Source organism: Microplitis mediator, chromosome 8 (genome assembly GCF_029852145.1).
Source record: "Microplitis mediator isolate UGA2020A chromosome 8, iyMicMedi2.1, whole genome shotgun sequence".
Taxonomy (NCBI): Eukaryota; Metazoa; Arthropoda; class Insecta; order Hymenoptera; family Braconidae; genus Microplitis; species Microplitis mediator.
In genome coordinates this window covers 12,786,713-12,811,120 of record NC_079976.1, presented here as the reverse complement: position 1 = coordinate 12,811,120, position 24,408 = coordinate 12,786,713, and the positions used below count along the sequence as shown (strand labels likewise).

The 24,408-nt window shown below is 27.7% G+C and overlaps 1 protein-coding gene across 1 annotated transcript; it reads left to right on the top strand.

Moving 5' to 3' along the window:
- The first annotated feature begins 7,802 nt into the window (after positions 1-7,802).
- LOC130673402 (myb-like protein I) lies at positions 7,803-23,722 on the top strand. The gene is made up of 5 exons (XM_057478389.1): positions 7,803-8,108; positions 8,292-8,451; positions 21,826-22,040; positions 22,111-22,576; positions 22,707-23,722. The coding sequence occupies exons 1-5, from the start codon at positions 7,996-7,998 to the stop codon at positions 23,127-23,129; spliced, it is 1,377 nt and encodes a 458-aa protein (XP_057334372.1). The 5' UTR covers positions 7,803-7,995; the 3' UTR covers positions 23,130-23,722.
- Positions 23,723-24,408: the final 686 nt, after the last annotated feature.

Sequence of the window (24,408 nt, the reverse complement as noted above, 5' to 3'; positions counted from 1 at the left end):
CTAGGCCATTTAATAGTTGAACCAATTAAGGTCTACCATAAATATTTCTACCCCTTAATAAATTTACCACAACACAACTTTACAAAAAAAAAGCTTAACCAAATAACAAATTTACCTAATAATATTTCTACCTTATGAAAACTCTACCACTTTTTTAAATCTACCAATTTAAAACACTACCATAATAATCGCTACCATGAGAATTAAACTTCTTTACCTTATAAATGTGTTATCATATGATAAAAAGTACAGAACACATCAGTTCACTTCCGTCGGTAAGATAGACATTGTGGTTACATAGCTATTATATCTAGATTAAATTTTAAATATTATCTTTTGATAAAGCTTTGTAAGAGCATTATGCTTATGGAATTGGTTGTGATAATTTTGATACCTTTATTAACTTAGTGCAAAATATTAATAGTCTTTATAATTACAAAATATTTTAAATACTTTTTTTTCTTTTTTTTTTTTTTTTTTCTGCTGAGTTGAAAATTTCATTATTATAGATTAATAAATTTTTTATTGACATATTTATGGATAATTACTTTTATTATTTACGAAGAATGATACATTCGTTTTAATTAATCATTAAGAAAGAAATTACTCGTCGAAATTATCTTAAATTATAAATTTTTCTTTAATTTTCAATAACATTAAGAGTACATTAAAATAAAAAGGAATTTGTTACAATTTACTTTTTAAACAATTTTTCGAAACTTATTCATCTCGATTAAAAACTTTAAAAAATAGGTTTTCATTGGAAATAATATTTTTATTTTTATACATTTTTTTAACTTCCCGCTAAAAAAATTGAAAATTTTCAAAAATTCGGGAAGTTATTGGTTTTGGTCCGATTTACGAAAATCGAATTTCCATCAGATGTCGACGTTTTGAGGTCCTAGGAAGCAATCCTGACTAATTTCACGATGATGTCCGAGTGTATGTATGTGTGTACGTACGTACGTATGTGTGTATGTAAATACTCATGAACGGTTGAACCGATTTTGATTTCTGAGGTGTCATTCGACGTGGCTTGTTAATATCTTGAAGCCGTAAAAATTTGAACTTAATCGGTAGGGTGCGTTCAGAGATATTTCAAAAATAAAGTTTTTTCAAAAATCTTTTATTTAGATAACTTTTAATTTGCTTGATGGATTGATTCCAAAATCTAATCAGCTCTTAAACTTTATAAGCCGCGTCTAATGCCACCTCAACCATCAAAATCGGTTCATTCGTTCAAGAGAAACCGTTGACGAAAGAATTGAAAAAAATTTTTTTTTTTAGTTTTTTTAGAAATTTCTCAAAAACGGCTGAATAAATCAATTTCAAAATCTAATCAGCTCTAGAACTTAATAAAGCGCGTCGATTGCCGCCTCAACCATCAAAATCAGTTAATTCGTTCATGAGATATTGTGGGAGAAGGAAATGCTAAAAAATTTTTTTTTAGAAAACAATGGCATACCAAAGTATTTTCGAGCTCGAGGAGCTCGAAAATGTATTCACAATAATGTTTTCAAGCTCCTTGAGCTCGAAAACAGAGGGAAGTTTTGGGGCTGGCCCGCAGGGTCAACCGACGCCCAGATTTTTTCAATTGAAACCAATTCATTCTAATTTAACTCAATCGAATTTCAATCGGATTTTATAACTAGGGTGAGTACCTACCCAGGTAGCACACTTGCCTTTGTGACATCTATAAGATATCAGTTTTTAGGCAACTTTTTAATTTGTCGATAAGGCATCAACAATATATTGAAAAAACGATCAGAAATGTATGTCACCGAAAAAATGGTTCCATGATTCTTGATCCCCCGACAAAATATCCCCGACAAAATATCCCCGACAAAATATCCCCAGACAAAATATCCCCAAAATAAATATCCCCACGACAAAAAATTCCCGACAATTAATCCTAAATAGCCGGAGTTTTTGAATAAAACGATAAACCACCAAATATTAAAAGAAAAAAATAAAAAAATTTTTTTGTTTGCAAATAGTATTTTAAAATGTAAAGTAAGAATTGTCTAAACACAAATCTGAACCTTTAAAAAAATGTGTTTTCGGTATTTTAGTATGTTTTGATATTCTATCCCAGTTTTTTCTTAAAATTGCTTTAATTAGTTTTAATGGTAAGTTTCTAAATAATGAGACTACGTCTAGGGATATTAGAATGTAATCTGAAGGAATGTTGTTAAGTTTGTCTATTTCTTTCTTAAATTCAAAACTATTTTTAACATCAGGAGGTTGTTTTTTTCTTGTTTGACTCAAAATGTTGGTGTACCATTTGTTTAGATTGCATATCGGAGAGTTTACTGATGAAATGATAATTTGAAAAGGCATGTTAGGTTTATGAATTTTAGGTAATGCATATGCTCTTGGTAAAGTACTGTTGTGTGTGAATGGAAAATTTTTTGTATCTTTGTCAATGTGTCCTAATCTATATAAGCCAAGTATTTCAATCAAGGTATAATCATGGTTTTTGTGTATGTTTGCTCGGTAATAGGCCAACGCAAACGCGGGTAATAGTGTTGCGCCCTTTTAACATGGTTTTTGTGTGCTCTCTAAAAACAAATGAGTGAAAACTACGTGACAATCACTATTTGGCAGTGAATAGTCACTTATTGCTAGAGAAAAGTATACCACTGTTTGAATTAGTGACATACTTTTCACTAGTAAACAGTGAATAGTCACTATTTTCACTGTTTTAAATTTAAGAGAGTGTGTTCCCTGTTCAGAAAATCTCATAGAATCCAATAGATTCTCATAAATTCCCATAGAGATTTTATAAGATTGAATGAGTTCTATAAGAAGTGATATAGTTAAGTATAGGGTCTTATACATACAGATATAAGAATCTATCGGATTTTTTAAGCAGGGTTTATTCGACATTGGACCAACATATACGCTTGGTACCGTGTTGTGCCCTTTTATCATTGTGCCCTTTAATAATTTTTTTTTTTAATTTAAATTTTAAAAAACTACAACGAATTCGAAGGATAACTTGTCGGGGTTTTGTTGTCATAGGGATATTTTGTCGGGGACATTTTGTCCAGGGATATTTTTTTTTGGGATATTTTGTCGGAGATATTTTGTCAGGGATATTTTGTCGGGGGATCAAGACGCCTGATACCGAAAAAATACCTACTTAATAGACTCAACACAAGTGACGACAAAAAGTAAATCACAAATAGTGGTAAAATAAGTCATCTAAACGTCTTTTCAATTGACATAAGATAGGAAAAACCACACAACTCGTCTCTGTCTCCAGAACTAACATTTTTATGTTGTATTCATACAAAAAACGATGACTTTGAGACAAAAAAAAATTTGTCTTGTCCTTTTAAAAGACATCTTAAAGTTGAATTTGTGCTACTTGGGTAAATGATATATTTTAAATTATTGGAATTTATATATTCTAAGAGAATGAAAGCCAGAAATTCAAGCCCGCCAGCTTTCCAAAGTTTGACTTCTCCAGAGCTCGAAGATGAGACAATATATTTCCATTATGCTAATTTACCAGTGGGATGAACTGCTAATGTATTTACTTCTGATGAAAAAACATTGGACGTCAGCTCACAAAAAATCAGAAATAAATACAACTGTTGGTCACGACACGCGTGTCAAGTGTCTTCGTCATAAATGGAAATATATTGTCTCTACTTCGAGCTCTGGAGAAGTCAAACTTGGGAAATACGTAAAACAAAAGTTGAAAGTTTTAAGAAAGGCAACGTACGATGCGAGAATAACTTGTATGACACTGACATAATTATAATAATTACTTTATTAGATAATAATTTTACATTGTAAATGTACGATATTATTTATTAGGGTTAGTATACTAAGACCCCACCTCAAAATATACAAGTTAGGGTAAAGTTTCTTCAAAGCTCTGAAAGAGCAACTAAATACCTACAAATCCCACCTATGAACATAAACGTAACGTAAAACGCCGCTGAACTATAGAGAAGTAAAAATAAAATCCTAACTTTTCCATGTATTTTAAATGGTAAAATTTCAAAATCAAATGTAAAGTACTTAAAATTAAAATTAAGAGCTAAAACTTTCAGAGAATTTTTTTTTCAATGTCAACAACAATATTTTTCAGTGGGAGCGAAAAAAAAAAAAATAGTCGTTCCAAACGGACCACCCTATTATTTATATAATACAAATTTTTATCTAAAAATTTCTATCTACATTATTTTTTAATCATAAAATCTTTACAGTTTAAATAATTTTACGTTTATGTATACAATTAGTCCTTATGATCAATAATTTATAGAGCAGAATTACCACAGTATGCACTTGTGTGGAGGATTCATCGGGCTTTCTAGAGGACATTTCCATGCTTTTGAAAAATCTAAATTATTCGACAGAGTCTCAGTCACACGAAAATGATTGGCCGCATGTGTCCCCTCAATAAGCTTAGACTGAATCCAAAAAAGAATAACTCATCTTGCGTGTAATCAGCTAGTCTTGGGTGAGCTGGCGGGCTTGAATTTCTGGCTTTCATTCTCTTAGAATATATAAATTCCAATAATTTAAAATATATCATTTACCCAAGTAGCACAAAGTCAACTTTAAGATGTCTTTTAAAAGGACAAGACAAATTTTTTTTTGTCTCAAAGTCATCGTTTTTTGTATGAATACAACATAAAAATGTTGGTTCCGGAGACAGAGACGAGTTGTGTGGTTTTTCCTGTCTTATGTCAATTGAAAAGACATTTAGATGACTTATTTTACCACTATTTGTGATTTACTTTTTGTCGTCACTTGTGTTAAGTCTTTTAAGTAGGTATTTTTTCGGTGACATACATTTCTGATTGTTTTTTCAATATATTGTTGATGCCTTATCGACAAATCAAAAAGTTGCCTAAAAACTGATATCTTATAGATGTCACGAAGGCAAGTGTGCTACCTGGGTAGGTACCCTAGTTATAAAATCCAATTGGAATTCGATGTATTTCAATTGAGTTAAATTAGAATGAATTGGTTTCAATTGAAAAAAGATGTATAAAAATAAAAATATTATTTCCAATGAAAACCTATTTTTTAAAGTTTTTAATCGAGATGAATAAGTTTCGTAAAATTGTTTAAAAAGTAAATTGTAACAAATTCCTTTTTATTTTAATGTACTCTTAATGTTATTGAAAATTAAAGAAAAATTTATAATTTAAGATAATTTCGACGAGTAATTTCTTTCTTAATGATTAATTAAAACGAATGTATCATTCTTCGTAAATAATAAAAGTAATTATCCATAAATATGTCAATAAAAAATTTATTAATCTATAATAATGAAATTTTCAACTCAGCAGAAAAAAAAAAAAAAAAAAGAAAAAAAAGTATTTAAAATATTTTGTAATTATAAAGACTATTAATATTTTGCACTAAGTTAATAAAGGTATCAAAATTATCACAACCAATTCCATAAGCATAATGCTCTTACAAAGCTTTATCAAAAGATAATATTTAAAATTTAATCTAGATATAATAGCTATGTAACCACAATGTCTATCTTACCGACGGAAGTGAACTGATGTGTTCTGTACTTTTTATCATATGATAACACATTTATAAGGTAAAGAAGTTTAATTCTCATGGTAGCGATTATTATGGTAGTGTTTTAAATTGGTAGATTTAAAAAAGTGGTAGAGTTTTCATAAGGTAGAAATATTATTAGGTAAATTTGTTATTTGGTTAAGCTTTTTTTTTGTAAAGTTGTGTTGTGGTAAATTTATTAAGGGGTAGAAATATTTATGGTAGACCTTAATTGGTTCAACTATTAAATGGCCTAGATATTTCAGGTATACATAGATTTGGGTCAGATTTTCATGGCTGAGATGGTTGTGGTGGAGTTTTCAAATGGTAAAGTTACAAAATTGAAGGGATGTTTCGTGGTAAAGAAAAAATTTGGTATAAAAAATAATTATTATAGTAATATTTTGGTAGGATTTTTAAATGGTATAATTGTCAAATGGTAAAAAAGTTAGGGTAGACTTGTTCTTGGTAGAGTTACATTTGAGGTAGAGATTTTTACGGTAGAGATGAAAATGAACCAGATTTTCATAACAGAGGTGGTTGTGGCAGTGTTTTCAAATGGTAAAGTTACTAAATTGTAGGGATATTTCATGATAAAGAAAAAATTTGGTATAAATAATATTTGATATAGTAATATTTTGGTAGGATTTTCATATGGTATAATCTGCGAATGGTAAAAAAGTTAGGGTAGACTTGTTCTTGGTAGAGTTACATTAGAGGTAGAGATTTTTACGGTAGAGATGTCAATGTGCCGATTTATTTGAGCCAAATAAGCCATTTCTTAATAGTTAATAAATGGCTTATTTGAATAGAAAGAAATGACACATGAAGTTCAGGTTATAACTTTGAATGGAATGAGTGTGATTGTTAGTAAAAATTTATTATAATATTTCATTTTTTTATATCTTTTGTATAATAATTTTTATCTTCAATTAACATTAATTGTGTGCATTATTTTCTTTAAAAAAATAAAATTAAACAGTCCTATAAATTATTTGTCATAACCTTACTTAATTAACATCACGTGTCATTTCTTTCTATTCAAATAAGCCATTTATTAACTATTAAGAAATGGCTTATTTGGCCCAAATAAATCTCATTTAATAAATCATTTATTAACTATTAACAAATATTTATTTGGCTCAAATAAATACTTCTAACAGTGTAACCATCAAACAATTGAACGGTTACAAAAAAAAAAAAAAAAAAATTTGGAAAATCCAAAAGTGCACGACTAATAATGCTCAATTATGAAATAATAAAATAATAATAAAAAAAATGGCGGGAAGCACGAATAAATTTAAAATATATACAATTTGGTTTCATTAAAATTTGTTGTTGTTTTTTTTTTTTTAATTATATTAGTATTTTTTTTATAATTATAAAAGAACCTCTCAAAAGTTACTTTTCAAAAGCTAAAAGAGCGTATGTCTTGAGATACGTCCTTTTAACTTAAGGATGCCCAAATTTTTTTTTTTGCAGATCTTTGCGTTTCGAAAAATTTCAAAGCTAAATGGCAAGAAAAAAATTTTTTATGCGCCCTTTAACATAATTCCCTACTAACCTGTAGCAATGCGCCCTTTTACCTTTTGGCACGCGATATCTCGTAATGTTATTATTATTATTATTTAAGGAAAAATTTTTTTTGAAAGTTTACATCAGGTGCACCATTCACACATTTGTTGAACTCATTAGCAAGTATTAACAGTAAAATAAAATCACAATAATAATAAATACATAGTAAAATTATAATAAAAACTAACTATCCGACAATTAAAACAATTTTAAAGATATAAATATTTTAATTTATATTATTAGAATTTAAAAATAAAATTGTTTTATAAGCAGTTCACTGTTTTACTCGCTTATTTTTTGTGAAACCTACATTATCGACAACACCGTCTAGTTACTTTTCACTGGGTAACATACCTTTACTATAGGTTTTTTTTTCGAACAAATTTACATTCGTACGAATTTTCACTCCTTATTTTTTTTTTCTAATTAACCGCTTTATTTACTGAGGAGGGCTCGAAAAAAATTGATTTAACCTAAAATTCATTTTTATCTTTTTATTTCTAATTATTTACTAGTTTAATAAATTTTTTTCGTATAAATTCCTTGGTGGAAATTTTTCGGACTCCTCTCTGAAAAACTTTGAAAAAATCTTTAGAATCTGTTTTTGGTAGGATATTACTATGTACAGTCACAGTCTTATTCGATCTACACCATCTATACTAAAGTGACCGTAACCAGAGCCAGACTTATGCCTACGCCTACACTTACACCTACTATATATCACAAAGAACACATTTAAAAAAAATAAAACTCCATATCACACCAGTACACTTTCCATTTCCATTTCCATGTCCACATACTTTTTTATAGTCATTGAGGTCATTGAAATCCAAAAAATTTAATGTTTATGTCGATAAATAATTACAAATAAATGTCGTGATCATGAATTGTTCGTGTGTAATTTGCTGGGTAAGATTGCAATCAAATCATAATATAATTGCAACTGATTGTGGTCATATTTTTCACAATAAGTGCCTTAACGACTGGATCGAGAGGTTAGAATTTTTTTTTTTTTTTTTTTTATTAAGTTTTATTATAATATTTATCATTTCAAACATTAATTTATAGTTAATTGATTAATTGGTAATATATTTAATGATATTATCAATTAATTAATTTGTTAATTTTATATAAGCATTAATTCATTTTATATTTATAAATATATTTTTTTTTATCAGATCACAAACATGTCCGGAATGTCGGAAAGATATAAATTCAACAAAAATACGACGTCTTTATTTAAATTTTACTAACGATGATACGATCCAAGATGACCCAGCAGTATTACAAGAACAGATTGATAAATTGCAATATTTAACACGTTTACATGAATCTCAGGTACTATTAGTTGATATTACATATTTTTATTTCTATAAATCCAAAGATTTTTTTTTCGTTTGAAATGAAAGAAAAAATTATACGAAATAATTTGTTATCTGAGTCTCGTTAGATTTATTATAAATTTAATAGGAATTCTAAATAAACTGATATAAACAAACATAATTAATCATAAAAAAATCCGTATATCCTATAATTAATTAATTTTCATTCAATATATGGATGTCGATATGCATTGATGTTTCAACTAACAGACGCAATTTCGAGAAATACAAAATATAAAATAGTTAATCTAACGTTCAAAAACGATTCATAAGATTTGACTCGGTTTTTCAAAAATACTAATAATACTTGACAATTAAATCCAATCAATCTAAACTAACTTGACACTTTATTGCTAAAACTATTACAGAGAAATGTTGGAAAACGTAAAATTGAATCAAGAAATTTTCAACTTGTAATAAGATCCCTGATTAAGAAAAATGATTTAAGCCATGTTAAGTCTATATCTATATATTAGTCGATTCAAATTGTTTTAAATCATTTCAAATGGTTTTGAATCATTTCAAATTATTTTTCTCAATCAGGGATGTTAATCCTACCAAAAATATTCTCTGTATAAAATCGCACCCAGTACACGTTTAACAGTAAAAAACAATTATTTTTTACAAAAAAAAAAAAGAAGTTATATCGAAAAAATACCAAGTACGTAATATAATTCAAAATCATGGAAAATATTTTCACAAAATTTCAAAAAAAATTGAATAACAAAATTTCAATGTATTGGTTTGCGTTACTAAATTTATTCAAGCAATATTAATTTCTAATAAAATCAAAAGATGTTCTTTTTTTCACTATTTTGTAAGCACTCCGAGTACATTGAAATTTTGTTATTCAATTTTTTTTGAAATTTTATGAAAATGTTTTCCATGATTTTGAATTATATTACATACTTGGTATTTTTCGATATAACTTCTTTTTTTTTTTTTGTAAAAAATAATTGTTTTTTACTTTTAAACGTGTACTTAGCGCGATTTTATACAGAGAATGTTTTTGGTAGGAATGCTTTTGTAATGATATTATATTTTTCATTTTTTGGTATTATTTGACGCCCAATTTTTTGTTTGTCATCAATAAAGTATTAATTAGAGATAACTGTACGTATTTTCAACGCAATTACTAAGTAAAAATTATACTTTGATTGATCTGTATATATGGGGCATTCTCTGTTTAAAAAATCCGATAGATTCTCATAGCTGTATGTATAAGGCCCTATACTTAACTATATCACTTCTCATAGAACTCATTAATTCTTATAAAATCTCTATGGGAGTTTATGACAATTTATTGGATTCTATGAGATTTTCTAAGCAGGGTTCCACGCCAAATCACCGAGGTCGTGAACCCGACCATTATTTATTTAGCGAATTTTTGGACATGTTATAGTCCTTGTTAAAAAACGCATCCATGATTTTTTTTTTAATTTTTATATCGCTTTTAGAAAAAGTTATGGATTTTTGATAATTTCAGATAAAAAATATTTGAATGCTCATAACTTTATGAAAAATATAGATAATTATATAAAGTCGTACATAATTTTTTTCAGCTTTAAGTAAACTTTCATCCAAAAATATTAAAAAATTTGAAAATTCTTCATTTTCATTTTTCTTTTTGGTTTTAAACATAAAAGTGCAATTTTAAAGATGTAGGACACTTTTTTTTTCTCCTTGAAAAAAATCTCAAAAATAGTGTATGTTCTAACGAAAATTATGAGCCTGGACTGATCATGCGATTCCGATCCGTTATATTTTTCTTTAATTAAAAAAAAAAAGAAAGAAGAAAATTTCTGCCTTCAATGCGTCAAGTTTTTCATTGTGAAAATATAATTATTACAAAATAGCGAGTAGTGGAATTTTTTTATTAAATATATACATTAGAGTGGTCCTTATTTAGGGTATGTTCGAATTTTTTTTGGGATAGTCCTGAATAGGTTCCGAATATATAAAAAAAAATTCGTGCCTAATTGCAGCTCTTAATTTTAAAATTAATCCGGCCCCACGACAGCCAAAGTTTTGAATAGAAATAACATTGGAGAAGTTCTGTTATTACTTTGGAATTTTTTAAGTCATGAATTAATGAACGGATTATATCGACACATGACTATTCTTGTGGCAAATTTAACGCTCCACAAGAAAGGTCTCTTGTGATTTTTTGCTAACTTTACTGGTTCAAAAGTTATTCGAGGTCAAAATCAAAGTTCTAGTCAATTCCATGGTTTTTCCATTTTTATCGTGATTTAATGATTCAAAAATGCAAAAAGTGTAATAATTTATATTCTAGATGGCTCTATTTTTCAGAAAAATTCCAGGTTAACCATGATCCTAAAAAGTTAGTGACACTAAATTTTTTATTATTCTTGAATTGTAAGTTTGTAGTATTTTTTAAATTTTGGTATACGCAAGATATTTTGGTCATATTGTTGAAAGATTTTGATTTTAACTGGTAAAAATTTTGATAAACTTTAATTTTAAATTCAAACTAGATTCATGAATCATCTATGGTACTTATCGCCAGAGTTATCGATCATGGCAATTTTTGATAAAGATGTTTCATTAGAATCAAAATTCATAATTGTGAGTAAGCTACATACGGAAAAAGAAAAGATTACAATCGATGATATTCTGGAAGAAGAAGACTTCATGAAAAAATCACTATGATTAAAAAATAGATATGCTAGTATTGGTATTTTTTATTTTCCATTTAAATTTTAATAATATTTAATCAATTATTACTTTTCTATTAGAGCAAACCTCAAGGTAAGAAAAATCATCTAGAATTTAAATTATAATCCTTTTTACATTTTGAAATCATTAAACCACGATAAAAATGGAAAAACCATGGAATTGAGTAGAACTTCGATTTTGACCTCGAATAACTTTTGAACCAGTAAAGTTAGCAAAAAATCATAAGAGATCTTTCCTGTGGATATAATCCGTTTATTAGTTCATGAATTAAAAAATTCCAAAGTAAAAACAGAACTTCTTCAGTGTTATTTCGGAACCTATTCAAGACTATCTCAAAAAAAAATTCGAACATACCCTAAATAAGGATCACCCTAATGTATATATTAGGGTGGGCCAAAAAAAGTGACTATTTTTTTTTCTTTAGTTACAGTGAAAATGTTGTTTGAGATGATGAAAAAAAAATTCTGTTAAAATTTGAGCTCTTAATATTAATATTGAGAGGTGCCTATTTGCAATTTTTTATTTCCTATTTAAATAACATAGCTAAAAAATTTTTTTATGTTTAAAATTTTATTACTCAGCATCTAATCAACAGATAGCAAAGATTAATACTTGATCTCGTAGGGAATTGAACGATCTACAAAAAAGGTCTCTTATGATTTTTTACTTATTCCACTCGGCTCAGTTATTTAATGTTAAAGCTTAACCAGAATAGTTTATTGGCAATTTCACAATATTTTTAATTTTGACTTTAAAAATATTGTTCGAAAATGAAAAAAATATTTTATTCTATGAATTACACGTCACGTGTTCTGAAAAAACGTCGATTTTTTTTTGTAGCCATTGATTTAATGTTTAAAACTTAAAATTCAATTCAAAACATGATTCAATTCTCTTCTTTATTGGATAGAATTTTTCCTATATTCAAACTTTAAAAGTATGATCTTCTTTTGAAATATCGATGATCAAAGCCAAAAGGATCATTTTCTATTTGAAGGCTGATATCTCTGTGACAAATCGTCCTACGAGGTTAAAAAAAAAAACAAATTGAAGCTGAATAAATTTGCTAAACGAGATATGCATTCGTTTAGTTAAAAGAATTTTTCCGCGGTCCGTGGGCTCTTTGGAAAAAAAAAAAATTTTTTAATTTTTTGTCTCGCGGTATTTCTCATGTTTGTGCAATAACCGGAGCTTTTAAAAACTTTTGAAAAAAATGCACCTAAACTAGAGATTTTAAGCTATCAAATGCTTTTTTAAAATCTCGATACGATTATTTTTCACCAAGTTACAGCCTTCCAAAAATCACTAAAAAATTTATAAAATTTTTCTGCTCCTTTAATTTTTTGCATTAGTGTATATATATATATATATATATATATATTAGGATGGTCCTTATTTTGGACATTTTCGAATTTTTATGCTCCCAGAGGCTTATGTGGTTCGAAATAAATAAAAAAAAATATCCTTAAAGGTTCAGGTCTCTATCTCAATTTTAACCCGTGCCGCACAGCGATGTAAGTTTCCCATTTAAATAACACGGGGTTTTTGGCATTGAACAATTAATTTTTTATTCCGGCTAAAGTAATTGTTCGAAAAATTTGAAACTCTGTAGACTTTATCCTTCTATTAGCAGCTGCTCCTCAGAATTTTTAGATTTTCAGCTGCTATAATTTTTGGGGTACAGCACGATGAAAAAAAAAAAAAAAAAAAATTTTTATTTCTATCTAAATTTTTTTTTAAATAACATATCAAACCACTGCATCCTTACCAGAAGTTCTTACTTTTATTCATTCTCGCACCCAAGTGGGCTTTGTTGCACTAATATAGTAATCAGGAGCTTTGAACGAGTTTTTCTTATGAACAAACGAATGTTTTCAAAAAATTAAAGCGCACTTCGCTAAATAAAACAGTAGTGCGTTAATGTGCACTAGAGTGTATCTTAAAAGAATTTTTCGAATTTATTACGATCACCTCTCAAAATAGTTTCAATTACAACAGAAAAAATTCCCTTAAAGTTTAAGCTCTTAATTCTAACGGGAAGAGTTACCGCAAAATTTTTTTTGTGATTTTTTCAAGAAATATTTTTTTTCATGTTATTTGACTTTGTGTCTTTTTCAAAAATACATATTGCATTCAATTGATATCTGAGATTGGCATGTCTATGCCACTAATCATATTATGCCTTAGTTTAACATTTAATAAATATTATCAATAAATTAAATTTCTTTCAATACTTGCTGAAATAAGTTGGTCACCATTAAGTTTATTATTTGTTTTAAGCAATAAATAATAAACAAAAGGTTGATAGTTTTGTGTATTACAATATCGAAATAATTATTTATTTACAATTCAAACTATAATAAATTATTAATAAAATAGATCTCTTATATAAATAAATATAATAAACTTAAAAAATCACAAAAACAAAATTTGCGGCACGTGGTCCCGTTGGAATTAAGAGCTCAAACTTTAAGGGAATTTTTATCGGTCGTAATTGGAACCGTTTGTGAGGTGATCGTAATAAATTCAAAAAATCCTTTTAAGGAACACTTTACCCTGGTTAAAAAAGAGAATTAAAGAGGATTAAAAATGAATTGAATCCTTTTTAATTCTCTTCAGAGAATGAAATAGAATTAAGGAGAATTCATATTTAGAAATTTTCAATACTTTTAAATTCTCTTCAGAGAATTAAATAGAATTGAGGAAAATTCATATTTTAAAATTTTTAATACTTTTAAATTCTCTTCAGAGGATTAACTAGAATTAAGGAGAATTCATATTTTGTAATTTTTAATACTTTTTAATTCTCTTCAGAGAATTAAATCGAATTGAGGAGAATTCATATTTTGAAATTTGTAATGCTTTTTAATTCTCTTCATATTAATCGAAAAGAATAAAGAACTATTCTCAAGAAAAATATAGAGAGCCCGAACTGGGATGGATATCCCGAATTGTCCATGGGGAAGACCACTGGTTATACCAAAAATAATATATTATCTATACCAGATATATATATATAGGACGTGGTGCAGGGTATACTGCGCCACTACCAGTAGGTACTTCCCACTCTGCTACGCAAAGTTCACTTGGTAGCAGTAGAGTGAAGACTGACGATTAACGTCCGCTGCATTTGCTTTTAACACTTCTACTATAAGTGTCCATATCCAAGAAGCCCGCACGCTCTAGCGGTGAGCGCGGAACTAACTTTCGCTCACTTACTCTCTCCCGCCAGATTGTCGGTCGGCGAGCGTCTCACGATCACTCTTACATTTTTTTCCCGTTGCCTTTTTCTCTTTTAATTACTTTTTTTTTCCACAAATTTCTACATAAAAAAAAATAAAATTTCACGTATAAAATTATTATTTCTTTTCTTTCCCAGAATAAAATTTTAATATATAAATAATTACTAATCATTATTATTTTGTTTTTTCAAAGTTTAAGGCCATTCTCAGCCAGTGCCCCCCACTTTTTAAAAATTTTGAATGACTTTCAACTGTTATAAGCGTATCAAATTTTTAGCAATTAATTAAAAAAAAATTGAAGCATTAATTGAAAAAAGGACAACGTAGTTGTAATTTCGCCGATATATAGATATAAAAAAAAAATTATTTACACTTGATATCAATTCGAAGTTAAACAAAATTCGTTAAATAAATTTTCGTGAAATCGTCCTGTCAATTTTATAATTAGAATTTTTTAATTTTGTTGGGTAAGTAATTTTTTCTAAATTCTATATCGTAACGAAATTACGACTACGTTGTCCTTTTTTCAATTAAAATTTTGATTTTTTTTTAATTGATTAATAAAATTTTAATACGGTTATGATAGTTGAAAGTCATTGCATATTTTTAAAAAGTGGGGGGCACTGTCTGAGAATGCCCTTAAAAGAAAAATAATTTTTTTTGTTATGGTGACAATTCTCTCGAATTCTCGGCGAGAACAGGAATTGCAACATGACTTTGAAATTAAAAAAAAATAAGATGGAATATAACTTTTTCGGATCCTGTTTTATTCTCTCGAATTCACGGGAAGAACAGAAATTGCAACATTATTTTAGAATTAAAAAGAATTAGTTAGAATTGAATTTTTCCGAATCCTCTTTTATTCTCTTGAATCCTCCACGGAAACAGAAATTGAATATTTTTTTAGAATTAAAAAGAATTAGTTAGAATTAAAATTTTTTGAATTCTATTTTATACTTTTGAATCCTCCGCGCGATCAGAAATTGCAATATTATTTTAGAATTAAAAAGGATTAGTTAGAATTAAACTTTTTCCAATCCTCTTTTATTCTTTTGAATCCTCCACGGGAACAGAAATTGAATATTTTTTTAGAATTAAAAAGAATTAGTTAGAATTAAAATTTTTTGAATCCTCTTTTATACTTTTGAATCCTCCGCGAGAACGGAAATTCAAAGTTATTTTAGAATTAAAAAGAATTAGTTAGAATTAAACTTTTTTGAATCGTCTTTTATTCTCTTGAATCCTCCGCGAGAACAGAAATTAAATATTAATTTATAATTAAAAAGAATTAGTTAGGATTAACTTTTTTTGAATCCTCTTTTATTCTCTTGAATCCTCCACGGGAACAGAAATTTAATATAATAATAATAATAGTTTATTCAATGTATAGATAATTACATCCTTTTACATTTTTACATATTAGTTAACTTTCATGTATTTTTCTTTACTTTAATTTATCTTTTGACTTTCTCTTCTTTCCCTTGAACTGCTTCTCTTTGTTGCTTGCTTATTTCTTAATTATATCACAGCTTTTTTTTTTTTTTTTAAACTTTACTTTTCTTTGGTATCTTTACACAGCCTTCGTTCTTTTCATTACTTTCTGTTCTTAATTACCTCTCCTCCCCTTCCGTTCTCTTTTTCGACATTTCTTGGAATTTTTTTATGTACTCACATATCTCCTTTATGGGTTCCCCTCTTAGCGTTTGCATAATCAGCCAGTCGAAGTCTGCCTCCCATTTATCCTTCGTCCATTCGTGTATCCACTCTTTCGTTTCACTTTTCATCCCTCTTTGGACTTCTCTACATCTGAATATGTGTTCTAGCGTTTCTTCATCATTTCCACATACTCTACACGACCAATCACTAAACCCTTTTTTTCCTGCCTTCTCTATGTTCCCGCATCTTAGTCTACACCATGTTTCCTTTACCCACGTCGGAATCCTCCTGTCCATCCAATAGGGTTCTCCGCCGACGTTGGTTTTTATGAACTTGAATCTCGGATTGTATGATGAGTTTTTAATCTTTTCCTCGTCCTCTCTTATTATTTTTTCCCTGAACATGATTATTCCTTCCTCTAGTCTTTCTTTTATTTTTTCTTTATCTTCTCTGTTCCAAATCCTCTTTATCACGTCCTCACATTTCATCTCTTCCATTGCTTCCTTAAACTCCCTTCCCCATTTTGATGGTTCATTGTTCAGAATGTTCCTACATTCTTCCCTTAGGCATATCTTGGTCCATCTTGCCTCTTCCGCTTCCATTATATCTTTTATGAATTTGCATGCTCTTTTTCTAATCACCACCTTGATGCTTTCCATACCTGCTTCCGTTCTCCATACGTATTCCGGCGTGTTCTTTGCTACCCCTAACGCTGCTTTGCAATATCTGCTGTACACTTTTTCTATTTCTTGACTGCCCTTCCATCCCCATATCTCCACCCCATATAACGCCCCTGATCTCACCAATGTGTCATATAAGTACATTCTGTCCTTTATTGTACTTCTGTCCGTTCTTTTGATGAGTCCCCATGTTGCCCGCAGCGCCTTTTGTGCTTTGCCTGCCAGGTATCTCATGTGCTTTCTCCAGTTATTCGTGTTTGTCATCCAACATCCTAAGTATTTAAATTCTTTCACCTCTTCAATTTCTTCTCCGCCAAACTTCCATTTCGACTTCTCTTTATTTGCTCTTCCTTTGCTTCCTACCACCATCACTTTTGTCTTTTGTGTGTTGACCCTCAGCCCATTTTCCTCTGCATATTTTCTGAGTATTTCCAACATCCTCCTGAGACTTCCTTCATCCTCCCCTAGTATCGCCACATCATCCGCATATTTTCCTAGGAATATTTTGATTTTTCCTATCACTATTCCGCCCACGTTCCTTTTTTCAAACTCTTTATCCACATCCTCTAGGAACAAATTGAACAGCAGGGGGCTTAACGGGCATCCTTGTCTCACCCCTTTTCTTGACCTGAATTTTCTTGTCACTTTCCCATTTACCACCACTCTGTTCTCCGTTCTTTCGTATATAGCTTTTATGTATCTCAGCATCCTTCCCTTGACCCCAACTTCCTCCAGTTTTCTAAAGAGCCTTTTTCGAACAGAAATTTAATATTAATTTAGAATTAAAAAGGATTAGTAAGAATTAAACTTTTTTGAATCCTCTTTTATTCTCTTGAATCGTCTGCGAGAACAGAAATTCAAAGTTATTTTAGAATTAAAAAGAATTAGTTAGGATTAAACTTTTTTGAATCCTCTTTTATTCTCTTGAATCCTCCGCGAGGACAGAAATTCAATGTTATTTTAGAATTAAAAAGAATTAGTTAGGATTAAACTTTTTAGAATTCTCTTTTATTCTCTTGAATCCTTCTCGGGAACAGAAATTTAAAATTATTTTAGAATTAAAAAGGATTAGTTAGCATTAAACTTTTTCCAATCCTCTTTTATTCTCTTGAATCCTCCACGGGAACAGAAATTAAATATTATTTTAGAATTAAAAAGAATTACTTAGGATTAAACTTTTTAGAATCCTCTATTATTCTCTTGAATCCTCCTTGGGAACAGAATTTTAATATTATATTAGAATTAAAAAGGATTAGTTAGAATTAAACTTTTTCCAATCCTCTTTTATTCTCTTGAATCCTCCACGGGAACATAAATTAAATATGATTTTAGAATTAAAAAGAATAAGTTAGGATTAAACTATTATGAATCCTCTTTTATTCTCTTGAATCCTCCGCGAGGACAGAAATTCAAAGTTATTTTAGAATTAAAAAGAATTAGTTAGGATTAAACTTTTTTTAATCCTCTTTTATTCTCTTGAATCCTCCACGGGAACAGAAATTGAATATTTTTTTAGAATTAAAAAGAATTAGTTAGAATTAAAATTTTTTGAATCCTCTTTTATACTTTTGAATCCGCCGCGCGATCAGAAATTGCAATATTATTTTAGAATTAAAAAGGATAAGTTAGGATTAAAAATATTTAATCCTTTTTTATTCTTTTTAATCCTAAAACGATAATAATTTTGTCGCTAGATGATGGAGAATTAAAAAGGATTCATTTTATGTTCGATCTGAATTCTCCGGAGAATTAAGAGTATTAAAGAGTATTAAGGAGTATTAAGTATGTGTGCTTTTTTAATCCTTTTTAATTCACTTTTTTAACCAGGGTACTGCACACTAATGCAAAGTTCCTGATTACTGTATTAGTGCAACAATGATATACCGTTCACCCACTTAGGTGCGAGAATGAAAAAAAGTAAGAACTTCTGATAAGGATGCAGAGTGATTTGATATGTTATTTGAACAAAATTTTAGCTAAAAATAAAAAAAATAATTTTTTTCCTTTTTCTCATCATGCTGTACCCCCAAAATTATAGTAGCTGAAAAACTGTAAAAATTCTGAGGAATAACTGCTAATATAAGGATAAAGTCTACAGAGTTTCAAATTTTTCGAACAATTGCTTTAGCCGGAATAAAAAATTAATCGTTCAATGCCAAAAACCCCGTGTTATTTAAATGGGAAACTTACATCGCTGTGCGGCACGGGTTAAAATTGAGATAGAGACCTGAAACTTTGAGGATATTTTTTTTTATTTATTTCGAACCACATAAGCCTCTAGAAGCTTAATAATTAAGTGTTTTTATTTTTAAATATCTAACTATTTGCTTGCGCCGTTTTTGATACTCTCTTAATCTGAATCAGTGAATATTCACTGATTATCAGTGAATATTTACTGATGTAAATAGTCCCAAGTATATCATTGCAAATCAGTAAAATGTTACTGATTCAACCAGTATACAACCCGTATGAAAATAACATATATGGTCAAAATATATGATAAATATCAAAAAATATATGTAGCGAATTTAACTATATTTTCTGATAAATTTTTTTTTATACTAAAAAATATAATATTCATCATATACGAGTCCGTATATATTTAGCATGTATAATATATATATATGTTAGTCATATACAAAAAATATATTTTTATCACATATGAAAATATGTATTCTTTTCATATACGAAAACTATATTTTTATCATACATAAAAATATGTATTTCTATCATATACGAAAAATATATTCTGATCATATATAAAACATATATTTTGTATTGTGTATGGAAAAAAAAAGTTTCTTATTCGTATGACCAACTCCAATTAAATTAGATTTAAATTTTAATATACTCTTTAAATTGCAATTAAAATTTTCAAAATTAGTTAATTTGATGCGAATATATATACCCATATACATATACATACACCGAATAAAATATATGCTTAAATATAACAAAAAAAATATATGGTGCCATACATAATATAAATTATATGCTACCATATATTTCATTTCATATAAAAATTTTATATTTTTTGAATATAAAAGGAAAAAATGTTGGAAAATCCAAAATTGCACACCTCAATCGCTCATTTTATTTTTAATCATTACTTTTATTTTTTTTTTATGAATTTTTTTATTCAACTTTTAAATTATTAATTTGGTTTTTTTATTTTCTTCATTCCAGTTTAATTTTCTTTTTTTTTATTAAATTTTTTCTAAATATCTCGCATTTTTGTTGTAGATGTCCCTCTTTTTTTTTTCAATCCTACTGTTTTACGCTAGTGCTGCTGCTAGTAGTTGATGAGGAGAAAAAAAGAACAAAAAATTTACTTTTGTAATAATAACAATAGTAAAAATAAAAATGGCCGCTAAACTTTTCGTGAATAATCAGTCTTATTATTTTATTTAATTACAATTAAACTAAAAGGATTTAGACAGTAATTTTCAATAGGGTTCTTGTGATCAAAAATACAAAGATAATAAAAAAAAAGTTTGGCCGATTAATTGTGTCTATCGAGAGTTATTTGGTTTACTAAGTTTCATACAGGACAATTGACAACTCGTGTCACTGGGATTAAAATAATTTATATTTAATTCATGGAATAATTAATCGACTTAATATTGGGTCAAAGTTATTCTTTAATAAATTGTCTTTGTGTGGGTATAAAATTTGACCCATTTTAGTGTAATCAAAAAAGTCTAGAGATAATTTAATGAGAGTGAATGAGGCAAAAAATTTAGAGCGATCATAAAGCACACCGGCGCTTTCGCGCTTGAGGTGTGCAATATATCAATACAATATATTATACGGTAAATGTAAATGTATATATAGCTTAATATAAAAAACATATAAGTTACATATCTGGAATACATCTATTTACTACTGTATATAATTTTATATTAAATCGGCGAAAATCTCTATATGATTTTTTGTAATATACAAAATAATATATCATAAATTTTTTTGTTGCAAACATATATAATTTTATATATTTTAACCATATATTGTTTTTTCATACGGGTAAAAATCGCTTCACTATTCTAATCAGTAAAATTGTTACTGAATAAATTAGTGATCGTAATAGATGTAATTAGTCGTAACTACTGATTCACTTCTTGATGCAGAGAAACCAATATTTATTGATTAATGCACATTAAAAAATACAAAAATTCATATCATTATTATATATTAAGCCGCTGACTAAAATAGAATCAATATATATGTACAAGTTTTCCGATCAAATACGTTCTCCATTCTGTAATCAAGTGGTATTTTTTTAGGCTCTACGTATTCATTGCATTCTTTTAATACATCGATTTGTTGATTTAAATTCTTCAATCCATCAATTAGGTTTTAAAAGTAAAATTCATTTAATAAGTCTTCCATTTCAATATCATCAAGTAATTGTCTGTTGAATGATAGTAATTTTCCATTGAAAATAGTTATAAACATTTATCTGAAAATAGTAATAATATTTATTTATAAATATAAAATAATTAATAAGACATTTTCAGGTTATGCATTACCTTAGATGTGAATCAACTACAATTACATTTCAGAATTATTCTACTTACATTCAATAGAGAAAAATATATAAGTTTCATTAGTATATAAATTATAAATTAACTTTTGTTTGTTAACGTTCTTGGCGGTAATCGAAAAAGATCACCAAGACTTAGAACTGATTACATTTTGCGGTGAATCGGTCGAGTAGTTTATGTTATACGCAAAAAACCAAAAAAAAAAAATTTTTTTAATTTTTATTTTTCGTATAACTTGTAAACTACACAACCGATCAACTCCTAAATATAATCAATTTTAAGTCTTGGTGAGCCCTTTCAATTGCCACCAAGAACGTTCAAATCGGTTGATTCGTTCCAAAGATATCGTCGGACAAAAAAAGTTTACATACACCCACGTACACACACACACACACACACGCGCACGCTTGTATTTTAGTACAAATGTTATTTTTTAGAAAATTAATAATAATATTCGTTTCTTTATTTCGATGAAATCATGAAATTTATTTTTTATTAAATATTTAAGATATTGAAACTGACGGCACAAAAAAAAAGTTATGAGCAGAGAATAAGTGGATTGGATCAAGATTTATCAAAGCAGACCAATGAAGTAAGAAAGTTGGATGCTGTTATTTTTGCTCTTGAAGAACAATTGAAGGGTCATAAAGTTGCTTGTGAAGAAAGTAGATATTACAAAGAACAAACTACTAAAATTAAAGTTGAATTAGAAAGTTTAAAAGGGTAAATCATTTTTTGAATATCTGTGTGTCAAAAAAAATATAACTAATTTTTTTTTTTTTTTTTTTTTCAGTTACTTGATTCACGAAAAGACAGCACACGAACATTACAAATCATTAGTTCAAAAATTAGAATTACATGTTAGTCAGTACACCGCTAAAGTTGAAAAACTTGAGCATCAATTAGCAGAAGCAGAAAATAAATATTTGAATAAAGCTCACGAAGTTGATACTTTAAGGGGCATTTTAACGGAAGTTAGATTACGTCCTTTAGAAACACCAACGTCTAGTACAATAAATAATGATTCAATATTAATGTCAACGATGCCTGATACCGATGATAATATGAGAGAAGAGAGACCTGTGAGTCGAGGCAATGATTCGTCTTGCATGCCCTATAATTTGGTTATTAAGTCTATTGAAAATAAAGAAAATGAACCCCATGTTCAAAATGGCAGTATGTTTTCTTATTTCAAAAGAAAACTCAGTCCTTTAAATTTGAGTCTTCCAGAGTATGGATATTCTTCCAAAAGACTTATGGTAATGTATTTTTATATTTTTTTAAATGTATAATTAACTTAATTACTTAATGTTTTATGAATAATTAATTCTTATAAAAATATTTTTTTTTAAATTGAAACCAACTTTTTGTTTTTTTTTTTTTTTTCAGGGTCCGAATTATTTAACACTTGAGCCTTATGTACCAGACGTAGAAGAATATAACAATAGATCGGATTCAGTTCCAACAACTTCCGGTCAGCAGAAAAAAAATTTTGTTAGTATAACAGACACTCATTTGTCTCCGACAAATAATTTGTCCGCTTCATCAGCACTTTCGCTTTCTTCTTCTTCACTTTCATCTCAGTCTTCAAGCTCATCTACATGTTCGTCTTCCTCTTCCTCATTGTCTGCGTCTAGTAAAAAAAAAAAAGAAAAAAGAAATAATAATAATGATAATAATATTAAAAAAAAAAATAATAATAATACTAACAATAATAGTAATAGTAATAGTAATAATAACAATATTAACTTGCAACCGACTGAATTAGTTGATTTAACTGGCGATAATTCGATAATTATTGATCTTACGTAAAAATTACTTCATTTCTTTTTACAATTTAACAATTTGTTAAGTCGTATACAATGAAACAAAAGTAAAAATAAATTTTGAGTCTATAATATAAAAAAAAATTTTTTATTAGTAAACAAACTTTGAAATATTTCCATTTCAATACTACTTTTTTTTTAAATTTATCAAATTAATTGATTTTTTTTGTTTTTTACATAAATGACTTTTTTTTTTATTCTGTTTCATTGCGTGATATTTCTTTATTTCTTTTTTTTTTGTTAAAAAATATTTACACGTTTTTCGAATTTTTATTTTCGGATTCTCAGATTAGAAAAGAACGAAATTTAATTTCTCATTTCGACTCAACAGATCAAAATTTGCATGACAGTAAAAACGTAATCGAATTATTAATTGCGTATAAAAAAAAAAATACTGGTTGATTTTTTTTTTTTAAATAAAATTTTGATAAGATTTAGATGTAAAAAATAAATTCATGTATGGTATTAATATTTTTTTTTTGTCATTGATAATTGAGTATTAATTATTTGTAACTTATTAATGATTAATTAATTATAATAATCAATTTAAATGTTTAAATTAAAAATTATTTTCTATCATTAATTGTAATAATTTCGTTATCCTTTTTTTGAACATCAATAATTTTGTGTTACCCATTATTGAGTTTAATAGATTAATAAACTATAATAAGCTGGTTTATTAGTTGGTCAGTAAACTTTACCTGCAATAAATAAAGAAACAAAAGTCATTATTAAATATATTTTTCCGAATTTTTTACAAATTAAATAAGCATTTAATTTCTTTAAAGTGTAAACAGTAATTGACTAATTTAAGCAATTGTAAGAAATTATAAATAGTGTAATATTGTAATTAATTTGTAACAAAAAAAAAAAAATTAATTAATTAAAAAATTAAATTAAGAGTATGAATTAATATTTGAGTTTATTAATTTTGGCTCGATAAATATTTAAAACGAATTTATAATTTTAAAGTTATTTCGATATTACTCGAGGAAATAACTAAATAAAAACAATAAAAAATTTTTATTTGAATGTACAGTACTGTTTTATAAAATGAACTAATTTTTGAATTTAATTTTTTTATTTGGAGGAGCTAAAATTGATTTAGTGTTTTTACTAGAGACTTTTTTGTAAAGTGCAGTGGTTTTAAAAAATCAAAGTAATCCGATTAAAATAACCCCTCGCGGTTTTGGAAATACCGAAATAATACCGGAATTATACGGTATAAATACTGTATAAATATGGTATTACTCAAGTTAGTTTGG